The sequence below is a fragment of the Macaca fascicularis genome, chromosome 11 (genome assembly GCF_037993035.2).
Source record: "Macaca fascicularis isolate 582-1 chromosome 11, T2T-MFA8v1.1".
NCBI classification, from domain to species: Eukaryota; Metazoa; Chordata; class Mammalia; order Primates; family Cercopithecidae; genus Macaca; species Macaca fascicularis.
In genome coordinates, this window is record NC_088385.1 from 127,125,776 (window position 1) to 127,151,410 (window position 25,635).

Below are 25,635 nucleotides of genomic sequence, written 5' to 3' on the forward strand. Positions count from 1 at the left end.
CAATGTGCAGAGTGGGCAGAACTCTAGATTTATGAAGAAAGAAACCAGCATTCATGGAGGGCCTATTGTTTGCCAGCCCTGACACCAGCTGCTCGCACACATATTAGCACTGAGGTGCAGTAGCTCCCAGCTTTGCCCCTGCTGAGTTGTGTGATTTGGGGCAAGTAAGTCACCTCCTCTGAGCCTCAGTTTCCTTCTTTTAGAGTTTCATTCTTGTCGCCCAGGCTGGAGTACAATGGTGCGATCTTGGTTCACTGCAACTTCTGCCTACCAGGTTCAAGTGATTCTCCCGCCTCAGTCTCCCAAGTAGCTGGGATTACAGGCACATTCCACCATGCCCCACTACTTTTGTATTTTTAGCAGAGACGAGGTTTCATCATGTTGCCCAAGTTGGTCTCAAACTCCTGACTTCAGGTAATCCGCCGGCCTCAGCCTCCCAAAGTGCTGTGATTACAGGTGTGAACCACCATGCCGGGCCTTAAGCCTTAGTTTCCTTATCTGACAAACCACACAGGCCGCGGGTGAGAATAAGCGTCTGTGAAATCGTTCTTAAGGAGGCATTCACAGAAGGAGCCCAGTTCAGGAGTGTGTGATGTCAGTCTCTGTGCTCAGCTGCCAAAGCTTAGTCTGGACTTCCATGGCTACCATCTCCCAGCTTTGAGAATCTCAATGTCGGGAGAAATCAAAGAGCACAGTGTCTACCTCCACTGAACAACCTACACCTACATGGCTGACCTAGGAGCTAGACCACATCAATCTCGACCCAATGAGTCTTCTCCCACACCTGACTTTGGAGAGAAAAATCAATTCATCACAAAAAAAGTACTGTCAGAAAGCGGGCCAACCCATCCCCTGGGCTTTACAGAGGAGAAGAGCCAAAAAGCTGCATCTTCCTGCTGAGTTTAGGCTTTTCACAGTTGGGTATCAACACAGAGGTCCAAGATGTCTTGCAGAGGGATAAAGGCTCCTGATCACGGCGGGCTGACTGTCACTCCAAAAAGACAGAAATGGCCCCAGTGCCAGTCCCTCAGAACCCAGGCCAGGGCTGCAAGGAAATCATGTAAAGGAAGAAGCCTCAAGACCCTGAAGAATGCCAAAGGCCATCTCCAAGAGAACATTCCACAGCATGCCTGGTTTCCCTTCATTCAAACCATAACCAATCAGTCCTCCACCTTTCTACCTCTTTCCCCAACCTCAGTTAATCTTCTATCTCCCTGGTTAGCCCCCAACTTTCCCCCTTACCTCTCCCCTCCTCCAGCAACCACGGAAACCTCAGCCATCCTTCACCTGATCCAAACCACCAACCACATCTCCATCCAGCTTTACAAGTGAGGCCAAAACCACCCACCTCCCTGACCCTGTTCTGACATTGCTACCCAACACTTCTACATCCCAAGTCTTACTGCTCACTTGATTTGATCCCTTTCCCTTAACAGTCCATGGGCTCTACCATGAGCCTGGCCTCTGCTCCCAATCACAAGACATCCTCCCCACACTCAGCTCAGGTCTGGTCTACAAACTGAGCATGCTCCCAAGACTGTTTCATGAACATCCTATAACCCCAGCATCTCAGCTTCGCTCCCATAAACGTTCTGGGGCCTGCCTCCCTGACCTCTTGGTCACTCCATAAACCTGCTCACCTGCTACACTCCAAACAGCTCTAAAACCCTCCACATTTTCCCAGAAACCAGTCTACCTTTTCGAAGCACACTTAATATTCATTCATTCATTCTGCAAATACGTCTTAAGCACTTACTGGGTGCCAGGCACTGTTCTAGGCACTGGAGCTAGAGCAGTGATCAGGGCTAGGAGCCCTCAAGCAATGTGTGTGTGTGTGTGTGTGTGTGTGTGTGTGTGTGTGTGTGGCCAAAGCGCTTTTATAATTTTGGCTGTCCCATCCCCAGGACCCCTCTGTATATAGTAGTGTAACAGCAAACAGAGACAACTCACTATGTGCCAGGAGCTGTGCGAAACACTGCACAATCTCACTTAATACTCACATCAACTCCATAAGGCAGATCCAACTATCATTCCATTTTACAGATGAGGAAACTGAACCATGCAGAGATATAATAATTCAGCGGGAATATGCCAGGCCTTGTGCAAAGCCCTTTATCCGACTTACCTCATTTAAAACTCAGGGCAATCCCATGAGGCAGGTTCTGAGAACGTCCTCATTTTAGATGGGAAGAAACTGACGCTTACAAAGGATACTGATGATAACGACAATTGTGAACATTTACTTAGAGCTTACTTTACCGAGTAGGGCGCTAAGCACTTTTCCTTCTTTATCCCATCGAATCCTCACACCACCCAGCAAGGCACGTCCCCACTTCTCAGATGAGGGTACTGAGGCTCAGGACGGCGAAGCAACTTGCCCAAGGTCAGCGCGCGGCAGGTGGTAGTCCTGAGACTCGAACCCAGGTCTCTCCAACTCCAGCGATCGCGCGACTTGACCAAGGTCACACGTGAGGCACGGGCAGGCGCGATGACTGGACCCGGCGCGCTCGGCCCCTCCGCCCCTCCGCTCCTCCGCCCCGCGCCCAACCTCCCCTCGGCGCGGCCCGGAGCCCCTCGGCGCACCCCTGGGGCCCAGACCGCCGGGCTGCCCCGCCCGCCCGCCCCGCGCGGGCCGGCACCTCCCCGCCCGCCAGCCACCCCGAGGCCCCCGCGGGCCGCGCCCGGCAGGGCCCGCGCCGCCTCCGGCCGCTGCGGCCCTCACCGCTGTCGCCGATGATGAGCAGCTTGAAGAGGTGGTCGTAGTCCCGGGCCATGGCGGGCGGGGGCGGTGCGCGCGGGCGGGCGGGGTCGGTACTGGCCTCGCGATCCGCAGCTCCCTCCGGGCTGCTCCGGCAGCGGCGGATCCACTTCCCGAACAAACAGCCGGAACTGACAGAAACACCTCCCTCCGCTCCCCCTCCTCCTCCTCCTCAGCAGCCGCCGCTGCTACCACCGCCTCCCTCCTTCCCGCCCCGCCCCACCAGTGCGCAGGCGCAGCGTCTGGCACCGCCTTGCGCAGCCGCAGCCCGAGCCAGCCGCGCCCTCGCCGCGCACGCGCCCCGCGCACGCGCCCTGACGGAGTCCTGGCGAGCGCCGGCCCGTCTTCCTCGCGTCTCCTGCGGGAGCTTCGCCGCCGCTGCCCTCGGCGCTGAGAGCTTGCGGAGCCGAGCTGCTGTCGAGTCCCAGCTGAAAGAAGTCCAAGGTGCCGGAGAAGCCCAGTCGTGGACGTTCTCGCTCCCTCATCTTCGAGACCCGCACGCCCTACGGAGAGGAAATGACAGGCACGCCGTGACCGTGGGGCGGTGCTCGCGCGAGCTCCGGGTTTCTCGAGTCCGGGGCCGGGCCGGGGCCGTGAAAGGCAGAGTGGCGCGGGGAAGGCCCGGTACCCCGCCCCTTCCGCACCGACCCCTCCCCCGCGGAGCTGGTCCAGGCCCCAGGCCTGTGGACTGGACCCCGAGGGCGGCGGGCGGCTGCCGAGTTGGGCAGCACGGAAGCTGCCGGCGGGAGCGGAGCTGCGAGGAGATTGGCCTTTGAGGGCAGCGCGGGGTCGAAATACCATCCCAGCGCTGTGACCTCTTGGAGCCCACGTTTCCTCTTTGGTGGAGGGGAGGGAGTGGTCCAGATTCAGAGTCCCTTGCAGTTCGGAGCGGAGCCTGGGAGCTGAATGACCCAGTGTGCAAGGCGCACCTCGGAGACAGAAAGCAACCGCTCCCCCGGCTTCAATTTCACACCACCTGCAGATACACATCTCAGAATCTGCGGCTAGGAAGACCTGGGCCGCCAGAAGCTAAGCGTGTGCATTTTATCATCGGCCCTTGGTTTCTCGTTTTAGAGTGAGTTCCCACCTGCCCTACCTAAACTGACCTGAAACGGAAAGTTGTATGCCCCCACGGCTGTCCTCACTGCAGAACTGCAGAGGGTTTTAAGCTCCTTATTACCTGTTTCTTATAACCCTGTCCCTTTCCAGGCGAGTATTTATTGGATATTTCTACTTGTTTTGTCAAACTTCCTTTTCTTTTGACTTTATAAAAAGCAATGCCGGGAGGCTGAGGCAGGAGAATCGCTTGAACCCGGGAGACGGAGGTTGCAGTGAGCTGAGATCTCGCCATTGCACTCCAGTCTGGGCAAAAAGAGCGAAACTCTGTCTCAAAAAAAGAAAAAAAAAATGCTCGTCCTTAAAATTATGTGCAGAAGCTTACTGAAAAGTACAAGTTACTATTTTTCCTTCTGAAGTACTCCTCACAGGTAACCTTAAAATGCTTAAAACACGTAATTGTTGAATGAATAAATGCCCCTCAGTGAATTTCCTTTGCCGTTACAAACATATGTACGTACCTTGCTTTTTCTGTTTAACAGTATACTTTTATCATTTAACATCTGCGTGATATAGTATTCCATCCGATGGTTGTATTATTATTTAACCACTCCGCTATTAATAGACATTCATGTTGTTTGTATTTTTTGGTTATTATAAACATTGTTGCAGGCGAGATCATTGAACAACACATGGAGTGTCTGACTCAAGCCTTGAGTTGTTTTTTCGGGAGCTGAGAATCAGTGTGATGTGGAAAGAAGATGAGCTTGGAATCTGAAGGTAGTGGCCAGGGAGAAGAGCTGCTCATGTGCTCCCAATAGAAAGTCCCCCTTGGTCTGTAAGGTTAGGGCTATCCTCTGACTCAGCAATTTTAGGAAACTGAGAAGGAAGCCTCAGTGGAGCCACCAGGGAGGCACACCCAGCCCTGACCAGCCAGTGGTCCTCCCAGCTTATCTTCACAACCTGGGCTGGAGTGGGGAATACTTTTGTTCCAGTGCTAGCTTTGGAATCCTGGCCTCCATCCCTTAAAAGCTTTTTGATCTTAGGTAAGTCACATCACACTATCTCAGAGCCCCCGGTTCCTCACAGAATGGTTGTTTTAGAGTTATGTTGGTAAATTACCTGGCACATACAGGCATGTGACAGACTGTAACCAATGTTACTCAAGGTCATTTTGCACTGATTCATACTTTGAGCCATTTCCTACTGTACACTTGCACACATTTTCAAGGTAGCTTCCTGATAATAGGGTTGTGGGATATTTTTGGGAAATAAATCCAAATTGGCCATTAAAACCAGATTCCTGACTTTGCCTGGATGTGTCATCTGGAAAGCAATCTGCATGAATTCCTTCATTTCTTTGGTAACTATTTAATGAGTACTTATGTGCCACGGATTGCAGAGGGTATAAGAACAGAGCCTTAGGCCGGACGCGGTGGCTCACGCCTGTAATCCCAGCACTTTGGGAGGCCGAGGCGGGAGGATCACGAGGTCAGGAGTTCAAGACCAGCCTGGCCAAGATGGTGAAACCCCGTTTCTACTAAAAATACAAAAATTAGCCGGGCTCGGTGGCAGGTGCCAGTAATCCCAGCTACTCGGGAGGCTAAGGCAGGAGAATGTCTTGAACCCGGGTGGCAGAGGTTACCGTGAGCCAAGATCGCACCACTGCACTCCAGCCTGGGTGACAGAGCAAGACTCCGTCTTAAAAAAAAAAAAAGAAAGAAACAGAGCCTTTTCCCTCTAGTTTACAGCCTCATCAGAGTTAAGACATACTCATGAGGAAATTGAAAGTGTAAGACAATACAGTAGATAGAAAAGCTGTCAAATAGGCAGTCTAGACTTCAGAGGAGGAAAGCTATAGCTTTTAGTTAGAATGATGGGGAGAAGATTTCATCATAAAAATGTCATGATGGCACTGGAATAGGAGAGCTTTGTATTTAGACAGTCCCTGTCACAGCCTATGAGAATCATTTGGCTTGGAGGGGGAATTCCCTGCAGGCCAGGGTATGTGCCTGGCATCTCAAAATGAATCTTTCAGCACATTTTCCTCTGGAAACATTGTTACACATTTATTTAAATGTTCAATGATGAATTATGTTAAGCTGTCTTTCTCCTTGTCACCATATACATATGTAAACTTGTGACCTAAAGGATCAGTGTGTCCCATAATGGGAAACTGTTCCACTGCTCTGAACAGCTAACTTACAGATGAACTTTTGCAACACCACCTGTTTGCACATTAGAAACTGTTAATACGATGAGGAGGCATTGAAAGTTTTTGAGCAAAGATGCAATCTCGAAATATTTTAGCGAAGTAATCTGGCAGGAGTATGCAGGATGGATTTCAGCTGCAGAGCTTTAAAGGTTATTGCTGAAGACTGGGCGTAAGGTAACAGGGACAGATGCAAAAGAAAATATGCAAACTTATAAAGCAGACAAAGCAGCTTCCAAAAAAAATCACATAATTTACCTGGTAACTGGATTCATTCCTTAATTTAGTAAATATTTGCACAGTGGCCTGGTGCAGTGGCTCACGCCTGTAATCCCAGCACTTTGGGCGGCCGAGGCGGGTGGATCATGAGGTCAGAAGATTGAGACTATCCTGGCTAACATGGTGAAACCCCGTCTCTACTAAAAATACAAAAAAATTAGCTGGGCGTGGTGGCATATGGCTGTAGTCCCAGCTACTCGGGAGGCTGAGGCAGGAGAATCACTTGAACCCGGGAGGCGAAGGTTGCAGTGAGCCAAGATCGCATCACTGCACTCCAGCCTGGGCGACAGAGTGAGACTCCATTTCAAAAAAAAAAAATTGCAGTTACTAGGTGTTAGGCACTGTGCTGAGCACGAGGCTATAACATGAACAAAACAAAGCTCCTGTCCTCATGGAGTTTGTAGTTTAGTGGGGAACAAGTCATTCGCTCATTTGACAAACACTTGAGGGCCTACTGTTATGCCAGACATTGATCTAGGAGCTAACGATTCAGCAGTAAGTAAAATTTTAAAATCCCAGCTTTCATAGAGCTTACATTCTGATAGAGAATGTCCAAGTATGTCCAAGGAGAAAAGTAAAGCAGGGAGCACACTGAGGTTTGCAGAAGCAGAGGGTGGAGCCACAGAGGTGGCAGGAAGTTTCGCAGTGGATGAAAAGAGAATGCTTGGTGGTGAGAGCAGTGGCGCTCATGAAGTATTTTTCAAGATAGTGGAAGCAGAGGATTCGCAGCCAGGAAATAAGGAGTGAATATTTGGAGGGAAGATGAGCTAAGGGCACTTCAAAGAGCTTTGGGAAGTAACGTGTCACCAACCAGAAGGCTAAGTGGGTCAAGGAGAGGGGAACCTCAGTCCCTCAAGGGTAGCAGTGTCAGGGATGAAGGTCAGTACAGTGGAGATTGGAGGGACCTGTGAAATCCATGTATCAGACAGCAACATGGACTTCAAAGCTGCTAAGTGCCAGGTAGCAAGGGAGGGAATGTGCTGTGATCATCCAGGAAGGAAGCAGTGGCTGGTGAATCAGAACGCAGAGAAGGCAGGTAAACCGGCTGACGGACTTTAAATTAGGAGCAAGATGGGGACCACTCAGCATACTGGTCCAAGAGGGAAGGAGATATGACACCTGGTCTCTCCCTCTGATGGAAGTGGAAATGGGCCCCTTCCACACCTGCAAGCCCAATGCCACACCAAGAAACTTGGCAGCAGGCCTTGCCCTGCCCTTATGTAGCTCCCAGAAATTAAATGAATGTAAGTGCCATGATTCCAGGGACCATCTCTTTATCTTTGTATCCTCTGGAGACCCAGTGCCTGGTAGGTGTTTGATACCTGTTGAGTTAAAGTGAAGCCACATACAGAACGTGAGAGTTGGAAAGAATGTCAGACACAATTAGTTGAACCCTCTCTTGAGTTCACTTTTTGGGTGTGGGCCAAACTTGGGGTCTAACTCAGGGTCAACTTCTTCCCCTGACCTCAAACCGTTTAGGAGAAATTTTCTCACTCAACTTTTATATTATTAGATCAGTGGTTTTGCAAGTGTTGTCAGGACCGCAGGGCTCCTAAGACCCTTTCAAAGGATCTGCAAAGTCAAAACAGGTTCACAGTACTAAGATGTGATTTGCCTTTTTCACTTTCATTTCCTTACAGTGTACAGTGTTTGCTAGAGCCTACATGATGCGTGATATCACAGCAGACCAAATGCAGAGCTGACATGCGAATCCAGACATTAGAAACCTGAAAAAAATGTGCAACAATGCCACTTGAACAGTTTTGTTGTTGTTGTTTGTTTTTGAGACTGGGTCTCTTGCCCAAGCTGGGAGTGCAGTGGTACGATCATGGCTCACTGCAGCCTTGACCTCCTGGACTGAAGTGAACCTCCCACCTCAACTTCCTGAGTAGCTGGGACTGCAGGTGCATGCATCACTATGCCTGGCTTTTTTTTTTTTTTTTTTTTTTTTTTTGAGATGGAGTCTTGCTCTGTTGCTCAGGCGGGAGCTGGAGTGCAGTGGCATGATCTCAGCTCATTGCATCCTCTGCCTCCTGGGTTCAAGTAATTCTCCTGCCTCAGCTTCCTGAGTAGCTGGGATTATAGGTATATGCCACCATGCCCAGCTAATTTTTATGTTTTTAGTAGAGACGGGGTTTCACCATGTTGGCCAGGCTGGTCTTGAACTCCTGACCTCAGGTGATCTGCCCACCTCGGCCTCCGAGAGTGCTGGGATTACAGGTGTGAGCCACTGCGTCTGGCTGCTTTTTTTTTTTTTTTTTTTTTTGAGACGGAGTCTTGCTCTGTCACCCAGGCTGGAGTGCAGTGGCCGGATCTCAGCTCACTGCAAGCCCCGCCTCCCGGGTTTACGCCATTCTCCTGCCTCAGCCTCCCGAGTAGCTGGGACTACAGGCGCCCGCCACCTCGCCCGGTTATTTTTTTGTATTTTTTAGTAGAGACGGGGTTTCACCGTGTTAGCCGGGATCGTCTCTCGATCTCCTGACCTCGTGATCCGCCCGTCTCGGCCTCCCAAAGTGCTGGGATTACAGGCTTGAGCCACCGCGCCCGGCCTTTTTTTTTAATTTTAAAATTCTTTGTACAGACAACAGTCTCACCATGTTGCCCAGGCTGGTCTTGAACTCCTGGCCTCAAACCATCCTCCCACCTCAGCCTCCCAAAGTGTCAGGATTATAGGCGTGAGCCACCATGCCTAGCCCGGTTTTGACTCCTAAGATGCTAAATATTAATAGGTAAGATAGATATACACAAGAGCTCTTTGGTGTTGTCAAAAAAAAAAAAAATTCAAAATATAAAAGGATCCTGGCTGGGCACAGTGACTCTCACCTGTAATCCCAGCACTTCGGAAGGCTGAGGAGGGAGGATGGCTCAAGGCCAGGAGTTCAAGACCAGCCTGGGTAACATAGTGAAACCCTCATCTCTACAAAAAATTTAAAAAAATTAGCCAGGCTGGGCCTTGGGAGGCCAAGATGGGTGGATTACCTGAGGTCAGAGTTCATGACCAGCCTGACCGATATGGTGAAACCCCATCTCTACTAAAAATACAAAAAAAAATTAGCTGGGCATGGTGGCGGACGCCTGTAATCTCAGCTACTCTGGAGGCTGAGGCATGAGAATCACCTGAATCTGGGAGGCAGAGGCTGCAGTGAGCCAAGATCATGCCACTGCACTCCAGCCTGGGCGACAAGAGTGAGACTCCATCTCAAGAACAAAATTAGCCAGGAGTGGTGGTGCATGGCTGTAGTCCTAGCTGCTCAGGAGGCTGAGGCAAGAGGATCACTTGAGCTCAAGAGCTCGAGGTTGCAGTGAGCTGTGATCACATCATTGCACTCCAGCCCGGTGACAGAGCAGTGCCCTGAATGTAAATAAATAAAGGAGTCTTGAGGGCAAAATATTTGTGAAACACTAGATTCAATGCAGCACCCCGGCTTCCTAGCTCCCTTTTTTTGTGGGAATCTTAAGTGGTAAGAAGGAGCTAATGTAAATACATTCAAAACCCACAGCTTTCTCTTGTGGGACTGCGGGGAACAGCTCGGGGCACAGCTCAGAGGAATTATCATGCACTAATTGTCCCTGTGACCAGGCCGCCATCTCACTAGAGAAATAGCTCACAGGAGGGAACCTGACAGGGACTGGGGTATCCATTCAGGCACAATCAGGAAGGTCTCACCTAGAAATCCCACTAAGGCAATCATCCCTCGGACCAGTTTTTCCAGTTTCTTGAGCTGTGTTGACATCAACACCCCTTCCCCTGGGGCAGGCAGCAGGGACCCCTCCTAACAGAACCTAGGGGCAACTCAGTCACCCTGTGAAATAACTGGGCTCCACCTCTTTAAAAAGTGAAACCCAGTCACATGCCAAGAACTTGTTTCTTTTGTTACATTCACCTTCCAAATTATTTTTATAGCATATGCCCCTGGGGCTTGGTGAGCAGACAATCAAGAAATACGGGTTTTTCCCAGTTCTGCCAACATGACCTCAGAGATGCTCCTTTCCACCTGTGCCTCAACTTACTCTTCATAAAATAAAGACCACGTCCTGCCAGCCTCTCACGACTCTAACAGTGGAGGTAACGTGCCTTCCTGCCCATGCACAGTGGAGACCATCTGTGTGCTGGTGTATGTACACTCAGCATTTTGGAGAATCAAACATAGCCACCATCATAATTTCTCAAAAGAAATCTCATTCCCCATCATCCTTGTTTCACTGTCACCATCCATGTATCCAGAACCTCCTATGTGTGCCTGGCTCTGTGCAAAGTGCATTATGTCATTCAACACAGATGACAACGCGGTGAGACTCAGCTGTCAAGATGAGGAGATGCACTCAGAGGTTAAGGAACATGGTCTAGGTCACACAGCTTAGTATTAAGCAGAGAAATTAAGGTTCGAACCTGTCCTGGAAGTCCCTGTGGCTGCACTATCCTGCACTAGAACTTGAAAGCGATATCTACATTTCCTTTACAATATTTTAGAACCTAGACCTTTTAAGTTAGATTGGTTCCTTTTTCCTCATTGAAACACATCCACAGAGCCACACATTGAGGAAAAACATTCCTAACTGCCAATTGTGTTTAAAAATCTGTCAAATAACGTCTCCAATCCCTGCACCCAAAAACTGTCAACTCTGCAGCCTCCCTGCCACTCTCCCGTCTTCCAGCATCACAGTATTGGACAAAGAGAATGTACCTGAAGGCCTGGTTCCTTGAAGGGTTGCGTGAACCATGTTTTAACAATAACCCCCCCACCGCCTTTATTTTTTGAGACAGAGTCTCGCTCTGTCCAGGCTGGAGTGTAGTAGCGCAATCTTGGCTCACTGCAACCTCCGCCTCCTACCTCAGCCTCCTGAGTAGCTGGGACTACAGGCACCCATCACCAAGCCCAGCTAATTTTTGTATTTTTAGTAAAGACAGGGTTTCACCATGTTGGTCAGACTGGTCTTGCTCCTGACCTGAGGTGATCCGCCCGCCTCGACCTGATTCCCCTATTTTTTTTTTTTTTTTTTTTTTTGAGACAGAGTCTTGCTCTGTCGCCCAGGCTGGGTGCAGTGGCCGGATCTCAGCTCACTGCAAGCTCCGCCTCCCGGGTTTAGACCATTCTCCTGCCTCAGCCTCCCGAGTAGCTGGGACTACAGGCGCCCGCCACCTCGCCCAGCTAGTTTTTTGTATTTTTTAGTAGAGACGGGGTTTCACCGTGTTAGCCAGGATGGTCTCGATCTCCTGACCTCGTGATCCGCCCGTCTCGGCCTCCCAAAGTGCTGGGATTACAGGCTTGAGCCACCGCGCCCGGCCACGATTCCCCTACTTTTTAAATCATCTTGCTGCCCATGATTCCTGAGGCTCCCAGAGTTAGGCGAAGGTTTGGGAATGCTCAGTTTATAACTTTTTCAGTTTTCTCTGGATTAGTTAAGAGAATATGACTTCATCACTGACTTTCAGACTCAAGGAAGAGAAAGACGGACAGTCTCCTCTGGAAGATCACTGCGAGTCTTTGAGAATACTCTGCTTTCTCTGAAGACTTTCCCAGCCAGTGTCCTGTTAAATGGAGTGAGGTCTTCCTCCCCACAGCCTGCAGAGCAGCTGGGTAGGGCTGGAGGTGGGTGGCGTCCCTGGGCAAGGCAGCTGGAGCTGTTCACCTAGTGTGCTGTACACATACTCATTTCCTGTATGTACCTGGATGGGAAAATTCTGGAGGCTCCGCTCTAAAGAATGAAAAATGTTGATGGCTAACTAGCTGTCATAGGAGAAGAATAAGACTAAAAATAGAGGTCTGGGGACAGACTGCCATTTACTAGCCATATGGCCCTGGGTGAGTGGCCTCTCTGTGCCTCAGTTTCCTCCTCTAGAAAATAGTATTGAGGACCTGCTTCATAGAACTGTTAAGAGGATTAAATGAAATGATACCAAATGTCATCTGTTAAGTACCATTAACCTAGAGAGTACCACCACCTAGAGAGTAACTTTGAGAATAAATTTTTAAAGCTTCTCTTCCAAATTCCTCATTGTACAAATGAGGAAACTGGCCCAGGGAGGTCAGATGACTTGCCCAAGGGAAAACAGCTGTACCAGCCTCCAGGACAAATAGCTTCTGCTTCTCTGCTGCTAACCTCAATGTCCCCAGGGTGCTTGGTCTGGGCTGCTGTTCTCAGGACTGCTAGGACTTTGGGCTGACAAGGTCCTTTCTGCTGGCTCCCCTGGCATGTCCACAACAGCCCTTCATGGCTCACTTCCTGAGAGCTCACACTCTCCTTCCAGACTTGGAATGCAACTCAATATGCTCTGGGAGCCTTTGAGTCATCCCAACTGTCAGTCAAGCTCCATCCATTCCGAACAGAGAGCGCTCATCCTCCTCCGGTTTCTGGAACTGGAATCTGGTGTTTTTCCTTTGGATTTTGCTTAATGAGTGTCTGATACCTCTAAGTATGTCAGGTTCCCCTCCCAGTTGCAGAATGGGGGCTAAAAGCCACAGGTGGATATCAGCATCTGATCCAAGACCCTGGAGGAAACAGTGAAGATGGCCTCAGGCTTAACAGGTTTCCCAGCCCATGCCCTCAACAGAAACTTTGCCCGTCTCTCCCCACAGCTGACCGGTGGAGGGGAACACATTTGCAGACAGCCTGATGGACACATGCCCTTGGCAGCTGGGAGGATGCTGATGACCATCCGAATTTCAGAGGCAGAGAACGGTTACCATAGCTACCAAAAGTTGTAGCCATTGGCTGTTTTGGCTACGAGGACTCAGCTGACCTCTCAAGGTCCCTTCCAGCCCTGGGATTCTACAATTACCTCGAGCCAGCTGACACCATGTCTGCTGCAAGAAAATAGGCCTCGTGAGAAGTGCCTTAGAGGTCACCTTGTCTTATTCATCAGAAGTGTTCAGTCACAGGCCTACTTTCTACCTTGGCTGCATTATTAATAACCAAAGTTTTGCTTTTTTTTGGCATAGCATTTGTATACCTTTTATAAACTGAGTTTGCCACCACCACTTTTTATTTCTCTTCCTTTTACAGTTCAGGCCAGTAATTTTGACAGAGGTTTGTCCTGTATTGTGGCCAGGGAACAGCCCAGAAAAACTTGCGTCACTAGGCCCAGTGGGGTGTGCTTCATCAGACAGAATGTGTGTGTCACGAGCCTTCTAAGAATCAGGAGGAAGGAAGTCATTCATAAAGGAGGCAGATGCTGAAATGCAACTTTGGTTTCCTCTTGCAAGTCCTTCAACTATAGGAATGTGGCTCTTACTCACGGGGGGCTGGATTTCTCTTTACAACCTGAGTACCAGAAGCTCCCTACCTTTCCAAGTCAGAACAGAACAGGAAAGTGGCTAATTTGACCTTTGCATTCTCCACATTGAGGGAGATCATAGGCTGGGCTGCATACCTCTCAAAACCCAACCACAGGACAGAAGTCTACACGGATTCCTAAGACTTTTGAAAGCAGGGGAGAGATATGCCCAGAAATCAGAGAACTGTGAATACTTACAAAAACAGTTGCAAACCTTTCCTTATTCCTGATGCAGGAAGCTTCATGTTTAATGGGTGTTTGGAGATTTTTAAAAATCTGTTTATATCAAGATTAAATCAAAGCCTTTATTAAACATTCCTCTTTCAAACAGCCTTTCAAACCTATACCCCTCCCCAGACTTGGGAACTGCCAGAGCTGTGGATCATTTTCATCTGACAGGGGTCAGATCCAATCAGACCTCACAATATTGAAAAGCCAAGCCAGACACACCACACTGGGCAGACGTCCACCGTCTGTGCCCCACTCAGGATCTAGGCAAAAGGTTGGTAGCGCCAGCTCTCAAACCAGAGCTCAAGCACAGGAGAAGAGGAACCCGCAGTCTGACCCTGCTATTATAGTTCCAGACCTAGCCATGCTAAACTGGACAAACAGCTCCTGGGCTGCCATTTGCTGAGGCGCATGCGTGTGCTTTTCCTTCTCTTCTCCACAGGAAAAGGTGAGAGATGGAGGAGGCAATTTTCAGTTGTGTGTGGGTTTGATTTAAGGCTTTGGCTGTGGTCTATTGATATATTAAAATACTTTCTGGGAACGCCATCTTCCAAGCTCCCCATCGGAACAAATGTATTTTCAAAAATGAAAACATTGAGCAAAGATGTGGAGCGGCAAATGCTGCTGTGGGCCCAGGCCTCTCATGTCAGGATGGTGTCGTCCACCTGCTCCATGGAGTCGGCCTGGCTGGCCAGCTTCTTCAGGGACCTTCGGTTAACCTCGTTCAGCACCTCCAAACTGGCCACATCCAGGATCTTGGAGAGGGACTGTGGGGAAGGATGAGTAGGAGGAAACATAGTCAGAAAATACAGCTGCCACGTTCTCCAATTGGAGAAAGACAAAAATCAATTAACCCCAGAACTAGAGACACTGAGGTGGAATTTGGCAAAATAAGGGAATCAGATGGATCCAGGGAAAGCCCATTAAAACACTCATCATGCTTTTCTATTTTTCCCTTTTTCGTAGAATCAGGGTCTCACTGTGTTGCCCGGGCTGATCTTGAACTCCTGGGCTCCAGTGATGCTCCCACCTCGGCTTCCCGAAGTATTGGGATTACAGGCATGAGCCACCACACCTGGCCCCATCATGCTTTTCATGAGACGAGGCAGTGGGAGTTGCAGCTTTTGGGCTTTTTTTTTTTCTTTTTGGACACGGAGTTTTGTTCTTGTCACCCATGCTGGAGTGTAAAGGCACGATCTCAGCTCAACACAACCTCCGCCTCCCAGGTTCAAGCAATTCTTCTGCCTCAGCCTTCCCGAATAGCTGGGATTACAGGCATGTGCCACCACGCCTGGCTAATTTTGTATTTTTAGTAGAGACGGGGTTTCTCCATGTTGGTCAGGCTGGTCTTGAACTCCTGACCTCAGGTGATCCGCCCGCCTCAGCCTCCCAAAGTGCTGAGATTATAGGCGTAGCCACCGTGGCCAACCAGCTTTTGGGCTTTCCAGGCTGCTGGGGGCTAGGGACTGAGTGAACACAACTCAGAGTTTCCACTGGGCAGCTCTCCTGGGATCTGCTATGTCTGTTTGGGTGTCATGTGAGATTTTATTTGAAGAAAGGGCCCTGCTCAAAAAGAAGTCTGAAAACCATGGGAATGTGTGTTTTCGGGTACTGGGCCAGTCACCCAAATCTTTTTTTTTTGAGACGGAGTCTCGCTCTGTCGCCCAGGCTGGAGTGCAGTGGCGCCATCTCGGCTCACTGCAAGCTCCACCTCCCAGGTTCACACCATTCTCCTGCCTCAGCCTCCCTAATAGTTGGGACTATAGGCGCCCACCACCACGCCCAGCTAATTTGTTTGTATTTTTAGTAGAGACGGGGTTTCACCATGTTGGCCTCAATCTCCTGACTTCATGATCCACCCGCCTCCGCCTCCCAAAGTGCTGGGATTACAGGCGTGAGCCACCGCGCCCCGCCCCAGTCACCCAAATCTTAATCTGCTCCTGAAAGCTAGCACATCCACGGTGGCAGAGAAGAACCTGCGGTTTAAATATTTCCGTGCTGAAGAAGAGCTGAAAGACAGATGCTCACAGCATGCCCCGGTGAGGCCCCCAGGCTCCTACCTGAAACACCTCTTCGCCCTGCCGCATCTTGAGGAGGTTGACAATCGCCTGGTCGCTGTAGGCCCTGACCACGGTGTTCTTATCCTTGGTGTTGTCAAGAAGAGCCTTCAGGATGGGCTTGATGGCCTGGGGATCCAGGGGAGGCAGCGGGTCCTTATTTGCCCACCAGATCATCTTCTCAGCCACCAGCCTGATGTCGCTGGATGGGTTCTGCAGACACTGTGAAAAGAACCACAAACAGGCTTTTGGATAGGCACATCATGTTCCTTGAAGGAGCCCAAATGCCCAGCCTCGACACTTTGCCTACAGCATGGACACTGACCGCACTGCTCCTGTGGGAGGGTCCCAGCATGAGTTGGCCCTGGCTTCCTGCACCCTCATCTTGTGCCACTCTCCCCTTGCTCACTACTCTCAGCCTGCATGCGTTTTTACTTCCTCGAACATCCCAGGGCCTAGGGCCTCAGGCCTCTGCCCTGGCTGGTCCCACTAGCTGGGCGGTGCTTGCCCCAGATCCTCTCTAGGTTGGCTCCTTCTCATCCTGCAGTTCTCAGCTCCCATGTCATCCTTTAGAGGTGCCCCCTGCCAACCTTATCTATATCAGGGTCCTCCCCATGGGCTCCAGGGATCCTGTCTGCCTTGTTCATCTCTACACCTTCAGGACAGTGCCAGGTGAACAAGCAGGTGCAGGCTGATGTCATCACAGACCAGGCTCAATCAAATCAGGCCCCTCAGAAACTCCGTGGGTTCCCGGTGCTGCGGGGGGAGGCAGTCACCCTTGGGAACCTCATTACTCAAGGCAAGGTCCATGCACAGCACCAGTGACACTGCCTGATAGCTGGTTAGAGTTCCAGCCATGGCCCCATCTCACTAAAATGCACTCTGGCTCTGATTTCTGTGCACAGTAACGCTTCAGAAGCACACCATATCACACGGGCCACGGGAGCCCTGCTGGCACATTCCTTGGCTTTCCTAACTAGCGCCTGGCACACAGCACAATAACCACACCAAGAAGTGCTGGGTCAGCTAGAAGAGGGAGGTGGGAAGAGAGAGGTATTAAGATGGGAACCCAGGTCTATACCTAATTTTACAAAACTAGGGTGCGCAGAAAGAATGCCTAAAATAGCGATTCCTAACTTGCTTCAGAGTCACAGGTCAATCTGAGAATCTGACAAAAAGTTAGGCTCCATTGCAGTGTAAAGCACACACAGAAACCCCTTACATTCCATCCCTAAGCGTTCAGCGATCTCCTGGAGGCCGTCCACGGAGAACTAGCACACAACTAGTTGAGGGCACACTGCTGGTGTTCTCTGGTCCTAGGGCCTCCTCACAAGCCAGGTGTTAGGGGTCAAACACGTGCTTGGCCCCCACTCACCTTAACGAACAGGCTGGAGAGTTTGGCCGGCAACTGCCCTCCGCCTGTCTCAATGTGGTATCTCATGAGAAAGCCCATGCCCCGGACCCCGCTCACCGCAATGGGGATCTGTGGAGAACAGACAGCGCTAGATGGGAGGCCCCCCGCCCCTTCCCCAGAGCCAGGGAAATCCCAGTTCCTAGTAATCTCCAGGACCCTCCACCACGTCACCCCTTATCCCTACCAGGGACACTGTGACAGCTCTCACTCAGGTAGGCTGCCCCAGCTGAGGCAGATGAGCATAGTCACTGGTTCCCAGGAACAGGATCCAAGTCCTGACCCAGAAGGGGCATCTGGATTCAACCCAAATTCCTTGTTTAGGTGATGAAACTGGGGCCCAAAGGGATCAAGTGCTGGTCCAAGGGCACAGCAAGTTACCGGCAAAGCTAAAATTAGACCCAAGTCTCTTAAGCCCCAGTCTGGGGTCCACCCATGCTATGTCCACAAGGTGCTGCCTATGGGATATGGCCTAGGGGAGGGAGAGGACTGGTCTGGCTGCCCAGATGCCTTACCCTGTCCGCCGTGGCACTGCTCAGGATCATTTCCTGAACATCACTGCTGTATCTGCCAGCACAGAGTCTGCCAGGAGCCACATTCACAGCCACAGAAAGTGCCAGGCTCCGCCCGTGCCGAACCATCCAGTCAATGCCGGACACGTCCGCTGAGTGGAAGGACACGACTAGGATCAACCGGTATTTTCCAGCATCTCCCCAGCACCCATGAGGCCCATAAGCCCACCCCACTGGAGACCAGCATGCTGACCCGGAGCACAAGGAAAACCCAGGCCACACTCACATGGACCTCCTTGCTATCTTGGCAGAAGCTCCCCAAAGCGGCACATTAAGTAAGGAAAGCCTGCCCATGAACCACTCCAGGCTTACAGCTGTGTTCTTTGAGCAGAGACACTGAGGGCTACAAGACCACTGCAAATTCATTATTGTTTGTTTGGTTGGTTGGTTGGTTTTAGAGACAGGGCCTTGCTCTGTCACCCAGGCTGGAGTGCAGGGGCGTGATCAAGGCTCACTGCAACCTTGAACTCTTGGGCTCAAATGATCCTCCCACCTCAGCCTCCTGAGGAGCTGGGACTACAGGTGAGTGCCACCACACCTGGCCTGGATTTTGCTTTAACTGCTGAATTCCCAAGGAAAGGACAGTCCAGTTCCTAAAAGATCCTCTGAGGGAGGGAGAGAGATGGCCATCAACTCTTCGCTAGGGCTGAGAGGCCCAGGGCCCTGAAGAGGAACTCTCCAGTGTACTTACCCAGCAAGCACTGCTGTAGAACGGCGGTAAGCTCCTCTTCGGTCAAAAAGGCACACAGTTCCCCTAGGCACCCGGCTGAGGAGATGCGAGTGTTGTCCTGACAGGGAAGAGAAGGGAGTGACGGGGTGCAGGAAACAGCAAGGGCTCTGTGGGGAACCAGGGCAGGCAGCTCTAGAGCCCAGGAAGGATAGCAACAAAGAAGGTGGAACAAGCCAACTCAGGGACTTAAGATCCAGTCCTTCCTCTAGGCACTCGTGCTCCCCTGCCAGATTGGGGCTGCCATTCACTGAAACTGCCACTGGTATGGAGTTAAACATTACACACCCAGCACTTCACTTAATTATAGAAAACCCCAGTGTGTATGCATATGGTAATCATCCTCGTAATAGCAGTAATAACTGTATTTACATAGCACCTTTCTTCTTAGGAAGGCTGAATGTTTCATATTTATTATCTCAATTACTATCAACAGCCCTGTGAGGCAGGGAGGGGCAGGAGGGGTGGCACCTGCCCACAGCCACCAGGGAAGCCGGCTAGAGACGGCCACTCTGAGCTCCTTTCTCCCACAGAGCTTGTGTCATCTTGCGGCCAGAATGACCCCTGCTATCTCCCTACTGCATGAATGCCCCACTGCCACCAAAAGTACTTAGGTTCATCCTAGGAAGTCAAACTAAAGCCACTAATCAAGCCAAGGAAGATAAGGAAAGGCATGCACTTCCTGTTCAAATCAGAGCCAGGTACACGAGCAGCTCCGTGCTCCTCCCTGGCCAGCTAACTATGGAATACCAAGAAAGGATTTTTCTTTTTTTGAGTCAGAGTCTCACTCTGTCGCCCAGGTTGGAGTGCAGTGGCCGGATCTCTGCTCACTGCAAGCTCCGCCTCCCGGGTTCACGCCATTCTCCTGCCTCAGCCTCCCGAGTAGCTGGGACTACAGGCGCCCGCCACCTTGCCCGGCTAGTTTTTTGTATTTTTTAGTAGAGACGGGGTTTCACCGTGTTAGCCAGGATGGTCTCGATCTCCTGACCTCGTGATCTGCCCGTCTCGGCCTCCCAAAGTGCTGGGATTACAGGCTTGAGCCAGCGTGCCCGGCCCCAAGAAAGTATTTTAAGTTATGTTCCTTATTATAGGTGCCAACTCAACATGTCCCCAAAACAAACAAACCCAAAAAGTTAATGCCAGGCTGGCACCCTGAACTGCCACCTTCAATCTGAGTGGAGGTTCAGAGGGTAAGAGGATGGGCTGCCAGCAGTTTGGGCCTCTGAGCCTGAAGCGGAAGCCCAGGTGCCAAGCTAAAGCTGGCTCTGACACCCACTCTCTCCAACTTCATCTATTTTAAGCTGCACTGTGGTGAAATGCAAATTATGTTTCAATACTAACTTTTGCTTGCGCTGTACATGACTCTGTGGAAGCCCTGGCAGACTGTGACCAAGACAGCAGACTTTCCCATCTGTCCCCACAGAGAAGGCTGGGGCTGGAGTCCCACAGCCGGCGCCTGGGGACCAGAACTAGGACTTCGGAGCCATGGGAAGTGCAGCAGCAAGTGTGTGGCAGGGGTGTGGGCAGGAGCAGTGTGTGTGTGTGTGTGCATATGTGTGTGTCAATGAAGTGTAAAACCACGTGAGCCCAAAGGCCCTCTCCTCCTAGATTGGCCCTACAAATGTAAATTAGGCTACAACAGAGGCTGTCTGAAAGGGAACAGAAAACTCTTCTCCATAGACTCAACTCCCTACTGGCCCCACCGTGCTGGCAGCCAAATATCTGACAGATGCTTCCAGACTGGGTGAGGCTGATGGAACTGGGACAGAAGCAGGAGTCCAGGGCTTCTGGTTTGGACTCTACTACTTGCTGGGTATGGCCCAGACAGGTCTCACCCTCGAAAACAGACCTCTAAGACTTCCCACTGGGATGCACCCTGGAGGCCGTTTATCCCACTACACACTAAGTTTCTTGAGGTCTGTGACCATGAGGTCTATGCACCTCTGGGACAGACCCTTTAGCTTGGCAAATGTTTCACAAAACAATAAATAAACCTCCTCATTTTACAAAAGTGGAAATGAGAGGCAGACAGACAAAAGGACTTCTTAAAGATCAGAGAGCAAATTGGTGAGAGGTCTGGGACTCTACAAAGCTTACTTGCCTCATCTACAAAACAGAAATAACCTGCCGGGCGTGGTGGCTCATGCCTGTAATTCCAGCACGTTGGAAGGCTGAGGCGGGTGGATCACCTGAAGTTAGGAGTTTGAGACCAGCCTGGCCAACATGGGTGAAACCCTATCTCTACTAAAAATACAAATATTAGCTGGGTATGGTGGCAGATGCCTGTAATCCTAGCTACTCGGGAGGCTGAGGCAGGAGAATCGCTTAAACCTATGAAGAGGAGGTTGCAGTGAGCCGAGATTGTGCCACTGCACTCCAGCCTGGGCGACAGAACCAGACTGAGCCAAAAAAAACCAAAAAACAAAAAAAAACAGAAATCACCAATATATCCACAATACCTGCCCCGTTTCCCTCGAAACCTGAGGAAATGTTGGTGAAGCATACAGGGTGATAGAAATGTCTGGAATGCTTATTCCTACTGAGCTGTACTGGTTCTAACACAAAGTGAAGAACTCAACCTAAGGAGGAGGGAAACCAGTGGTGCCACTAGCCCTGCCTGCAGTCGTACCTCATCGTGTCCCAGCATGCTCAGCAGGAGCGAGACGATGTTTTTCCGGATGGCGGCATCCACTTTGGCCCCTGCTCCCTGAATCACAAACCTCAGGGCCTGCAGCATGGTGTCCCTGCAGAAGCGACGCACCGACTTAAGCCCTGGGTGCCTCCACCACCACCCCTCCTGCCAGCGCAGGCTCGGCCCAGAGCAACCCCTGGCCTCCTGGGGGCCACAATGCTCCCTTGCTAAAGCTGTACCTGACACCTGGGTCCTCCATGGCACGGATGCCGTTGAGCAGCTCTGTGAAGAGGGGATCCACCTTAATGTGGATGGAAATGAGCTTCCCCAGAGCATCTGCGGCCTTCAGGCGCACCCCCCGGTTGGAGTCCTGCAGGGCTTTGGTGAAAGTGGTCTGCAGCTGGGGCAGGAAGGGCTTCAGGGCAATCCCAACCTGTGGGAGGAACCCATATCCGTGAAAGATAGTTGTGGTGGACCCAAAGCCACAGTGTACCACAGGCATGAGAACAAATGATAATCCCAAACTACCACAGCGAGTCCAGCTCTCACACAGGGCTAGAGACAGACAGCCCGTCAGAGAGGCTGAGCACAGACAGGTTTCGCTTGGCCTCCTGGTCATATCCAGAATGCTGTGATGTACTGGAGGAGCAGGAGGCTGAGGAGGCGGCAGCCGTGATCTGAGGGAGCTGTCTCGAAGCCTTGGCTGCATTGCGGTTTGGCTTAGTGGAGACCCGTCCATATTGGTAAGTGACTCAAAACCTCCTCTGAATACATTAAAGAGCAGGGCAGACTGTCGGCAGTGTTGAAGCACAGTTCTAACGCCAAGACAGGGAAAGAAACTCAATGTATAATAGCAGAGCCCATCTACTGAGCAACTGACAGCGGGATACACACTCCACATTCAGCCCTCAGAACAAGCCTGTGAAACAAATGACCTTGGAGAGTTCTCACTGCACCAATGTGCACCCACCTAACTAAAAATCCAGTTCAACCCGACTATACAGAAACACAGGTACACTTCTGATAAAATACAGGTGGGTCCAAGAGTAAAGATTTACTTTTTTTTTTTTTTTGAGATGGAGTTTCGCTCTTGTTGCCCAGGCTAGAGTGCAATGGCGCTTTCTCAGCTCACCGCAACCTCCACCTCCCAGGTTCAAGCGATTCTCCTGCTTCAGCCTCCCAAGTAGCTGGGATTACAGGCACCCGCCACCACGTCCAGCTAATTTTATATTTTTAGTAGAGACAGGGTTTCTCCGTGTTGGTCAGGCTGGTCTCGAACTCCTGACCTCAGGTGATCCGCTCACCTTGGCCTCCCAAAGTGCTGGGATTATAGGCGTGAGCCACCATGCCCGGCTTACTTATTGTTTTTTGTTTTTTGGTTTTTTTTTTTGAGACGGAGTCTCACTCTGTCGCCCAGGCTAGAGTGCAGTGGCCGGATCTCTGCTCACTGCAAGCTCCGCCTCCCGGGTTCACGCCATTCTCCGGCCTCAGCCTCCCGAGTAGCCGGGACTACAGGTGCCCGCCACCTTGCCCGGCTAGTTTTTTGTATTTCTTAGTAGAGACGGGGTTTCACCGTGTTAGCCAGGATGGTCTCGATCTCCTGACCTCGTGATCTGCCCGTCTCGGCCTCCCAAAGTGCTGGGATTACAGGCTTGAGCCACCGCGCCCGGCTGGCTTACTTATTGTTAATTAGGAAAACCAGAGTGGCTGTTCGGAGGCTCAGTGCCAATGAAGGTCTGGAAATACTGGAGTTGGGTGGGTATGCAGGCTGTGGCAGACACCCAAAGGGGATAGGGGGAGCTGGTAAATCTGAGCTGGGCGAGTTCAGGAGTTCGAGACCAGCCTGGTGAAACCCTGTTTCTACTAAAAATACAAAAAAATTAGCCGGGTGTGGTGGCAGACACCTATAATCCCAGCTACTTGGGAGGCTGAGGCAGGAGAATTGCTTGAACCCAGGAGGTGGAGGTTGCAGTGAGCCGAAATTGCACCACTGCACTCCAGCTCTGGGCGACAGAGCTAGACTCTGTCTCGGGGGAAAAAAAAAAAAAAGAAGAACTGCAATATCTTTAAACAATGTTTTCCTTGTATTTATGTGGTCCTGAATTTTTTCCTTTGAAAAAGCAGTTTTTCAAAATAATAGCATTTCACATGTACTGAGTGCTTAGTATGTAGCAGGCATCATGCCGGATATAACCTCATCTAATCCCCACATCTAGCAGCCCTTCATGAGGCAGCTGGTATTATTAGTCTCACATTATAGGTGAGGAAACAGGCTCAGGTTATACGGCTTTCCCAAGGTCATCCTGGTCACACAGCTACTAAGGACTTGGAATTGACCCATGGTGTAGCATGTCTGGAGTCCAAGGTCTTATCTCCCTCTGCTATGCTGCTCTCCACAATAAACCTGTTGCCCTGCTGCTACATGACACCTTATAACAAATCCTGCAGACAGAACAGGATATAACAAATCCTGTTCTCTAAGATCTGAACAAACTCATCAGCCACTCACCTTAGCCAACAAGAGGCTGAGTGTCTCAAGCAGAGCTGCCTTCACATTCCAGCTGAACCTGTCCCCCAGGATGCGGATCAGAGGGCCAGTGATGCTGACCACCGAGGGCCTCAGGGCGTCAGCCGAGGTCAGGCGGATCACCAAGCCTAAGGCTTTGGCTGCCTCCTCTTTCTGCTCAGGGCTACCGGTCAGGACTCCTTCCCGTAACACTGGAAGGATGGAGGTCACTCCCTGACAAGAGAACCACAACTAAGAGTCAAATCTCAAACACCCTGGGCCCCGGTGTCTCCCATGCAAGCAAGCTGGTCCTAACAGTTGTCCTCCCCTCAACTCCATGGGAGATATTGATTCGGGCTGAATCTCAGGATCACAGCCTGAGAGGGCTGGCTATGGAACAGTCTTGGCAGAAACGAGAAGACAAGGGCCCCAACAGGCCTATCACACAGACGGAACATGCACTGCTATTACCCTGTGGCCCACTCACTCTGGCCAAGGTGACCTGCAGAGCTTAAACCAAAGGCAGCATGAACCCTGTCCCCATCTGGCTGCCATGGAAGAAAACACGCTGTCTGTAAAGGTGTTGAAACCAACCACCACGGCTGCTGCTCCAGCTGCCCTACTGCAGACGTGGGACAGGGGTAAGGGCCAGAAGGGCACAGCAGACTGCATGCCCACAGCCCCCTGCACGAGGCCCTGGCTTACCTTCTTCGGGAGGCAGAACCCTGGCACATGCTCGCCTTTGCTCTCGTTCCCTATAAGCCGGATTTCCTTGTGCAGCTCTTCAATGAGTGCCAGCTGGTTGCCAGCATCCAGCTTCTGCAAGAATCCAGGAAAAAGCGAGAGGATGTAGAGCCCTCTCAAGACTGCTTCCAAAAAATATATGGGGAAAGCATGGGTGGGAGTATAAGCAAGACTCGCCATGAGGTGGTAAACGCCAAAGCTGGGTGACAGGTACGTGGGGGATTCTTATAAGTCTATTCCAGTAAATGTCTGGAATTTTCTATAAGCAAAAGTTGGCTGTGGGGTCAGCAGTCCCCTCACCTTAGTGATGGCATTTAGGGCATCCCAGCTCTCCTCCAGAACCACAGGGCTAGAGTCGTTGAAGAGGCGGATCAGGCCTGAGACCAGGCTCCGCAGGTGGCTGGTGTAGTCTGCCTTAGAGCGGGAACAGTAGATGTTGAGGATGATGGCAGCAGCTTGCCTCATGCCCACCTCAGGGCTGCGGGTAGCCTCCAGCAGATCCTCAATGATGATCCGGTGCCCTGTGTCATCCTCTACGGAGAGGATCACAGCCTGACAATTGGCCATCTCCTGCAAACCACAAGGGCCATGTGTGCTGAGCAGGGATCCTCCGGACAGACGGGACATAAGAAAGCAACAGGAGCAGGCTTGCCCCTTACCAGCTGCTCATCTGGAGTCCCAAGCTTTTCCTTCAGGGCCAGCATGACCGCTGGGAGGATCACGCCAAGATGACGGGTGAGGGCATCACCAGCCACTGACGAAAGGAAAGCCAGCACCCGGGTGTTGACAGGTGGCGTTGTCAGCTGGTGGAATGACAAACATTAACTCAGTGAATACTGTGCCAGGTGCTGCGCTAGGCTCTGGGAACAGATGGGTGGGCAAGAGAGCCCAAGCCCACTGCTCAGAGCCAAGCATCTACTCCAGCATATCCTGGAGGACAACAGGGGAAGGGTGCAATGCTTGCACTGCACCCTCCTCCCCCAGCCCCCCAACATCTACGTTCAGAACTGGTCTTCACTGCAGGCCCTGGAATGTCAATGCCCTGGAGCCAGAAGGTGTTGACCACATGTTGGGATTTACCTTGGGCACGAGGTAGGGTAGCACCACACGACTCTTAATAGCCATGACTTGCTTCAGACCATCCAAGGCAAACTCTGACACCTCCTCATCATCCTGC

The 25,635-nt window shown here is 51.1% G+C and overlaps 3 protein-coding genes across 8 annotated transcripts in view; 1 reads left to right on the plus strand and 2 right to left on the minus strand.

The window, feature by feature from the left end:
* Positions 1-2,877, minus strand: part of RAB35 (RAB35, member RAS oncogene family) — a 22,495-nt gene extending 19,618 nt beyond the window's left edge. For both annotated transcript variants that reach the window (XM_005572387.5, XM_005572386.3), the window contains exon 1: positions 2,723-2,877. In XM_005572387.5, coding sequence (XP_005572444.1) covers positions 2,723-2,774 — 52 coding nt within the window. In that variant the 5' untranslated portion in view covers positions 2,775-2,877. The remainder of the gene's footprint in view (positions 1-2,722) is intronic.
* LOC107126690 (uncharacterized) lies at positions 2,657-13,285 on the plus strand. 2 transcript variants are annotated; one of them, XM_045366663.3, is made up of 2 exons: positions 2,657-3,833; positions 12,884-13,285. In XM_045366663.3, exon 1 carries the CDS (start codon positions 2,773-2,775, stop codon positions 3,532-3,534), a length of 762 nt encoding a protein of 253 aa, XP_045222598.2. In that variant the 5' UTR covers positions 2,657-2,772; the 3' UTR covers positions 3,535-3,833; positions 12,884-13,285. The 2 variants fall into 2 exon arrangements, with proteins under 2 accessions (XP_045222598.2, XP_045222597.2); XM_045366662.3 differs by lacking the exon at positions 12,884-13,285 and adding an exon at positions 4,487-5,112.
* Positions 13,286-13,872: 587 nt separating this feature from the next.
* The window catches only part of GCN1 (GCN1 activator of EIF2AK4), a 68,216-nt gene continuing 56,453 nt past the window's right edge, over positions 13,873-25,635 (minus strand). For 2 of the 4 annotated variants that reach the window (XM_005572388.5, XM_074008003.1), the window contains exons 47-58: positions 25,539-25,631; positions 25,118-25,261; positions 24,759-25,028; positions 24,420-24,533; positions 23,718-23,948; positions 21,448-21,641; positions 21,206-21,320; positions 18,541-18,637; positions 17,793-17,941; positions 17,242-17,349; positions 15,870-16,088; positions 13,873-14,576 (exon numbers count right to left, since the gene is read on the minus strand). In XM_005572388.5, coding sequence (XP_005572445.3) covers positions 14,451-14,576; positions 15,870-16,088; positions 17,242-17,349; positions 17,793-17,941; positions 18,541-18,637; positions 21,206-21,320; positions 21,448-21,641; positions 23,718-23,948; positions 24,420-24,533; positions 24,759-25,028; positions 25,118-25,261; positions 25,539-25,631 — 1,860 coding nt within the window. In that variant the 3' untranslated portion in view covers positions 13,873-14,450. Of the gene's footprint in view, positions 14,577-15,869; positions 16,089-17,241; positions 17,350-17,792; positions 17,942-18,540; positions 18,638-21,205; positions 21,321-21,447; positions 22,024-23,717; positions 23,949-24,419; positions 24,534-24,758; positions 25,029-25,117; positions 25,262-25,538; positions 25,632-25,635 lie in introns of all 4 variants that reach the window. The other 2 variants (XR_012420742.1, XM_045366655.3) reach the window with 2 other exon arrangements.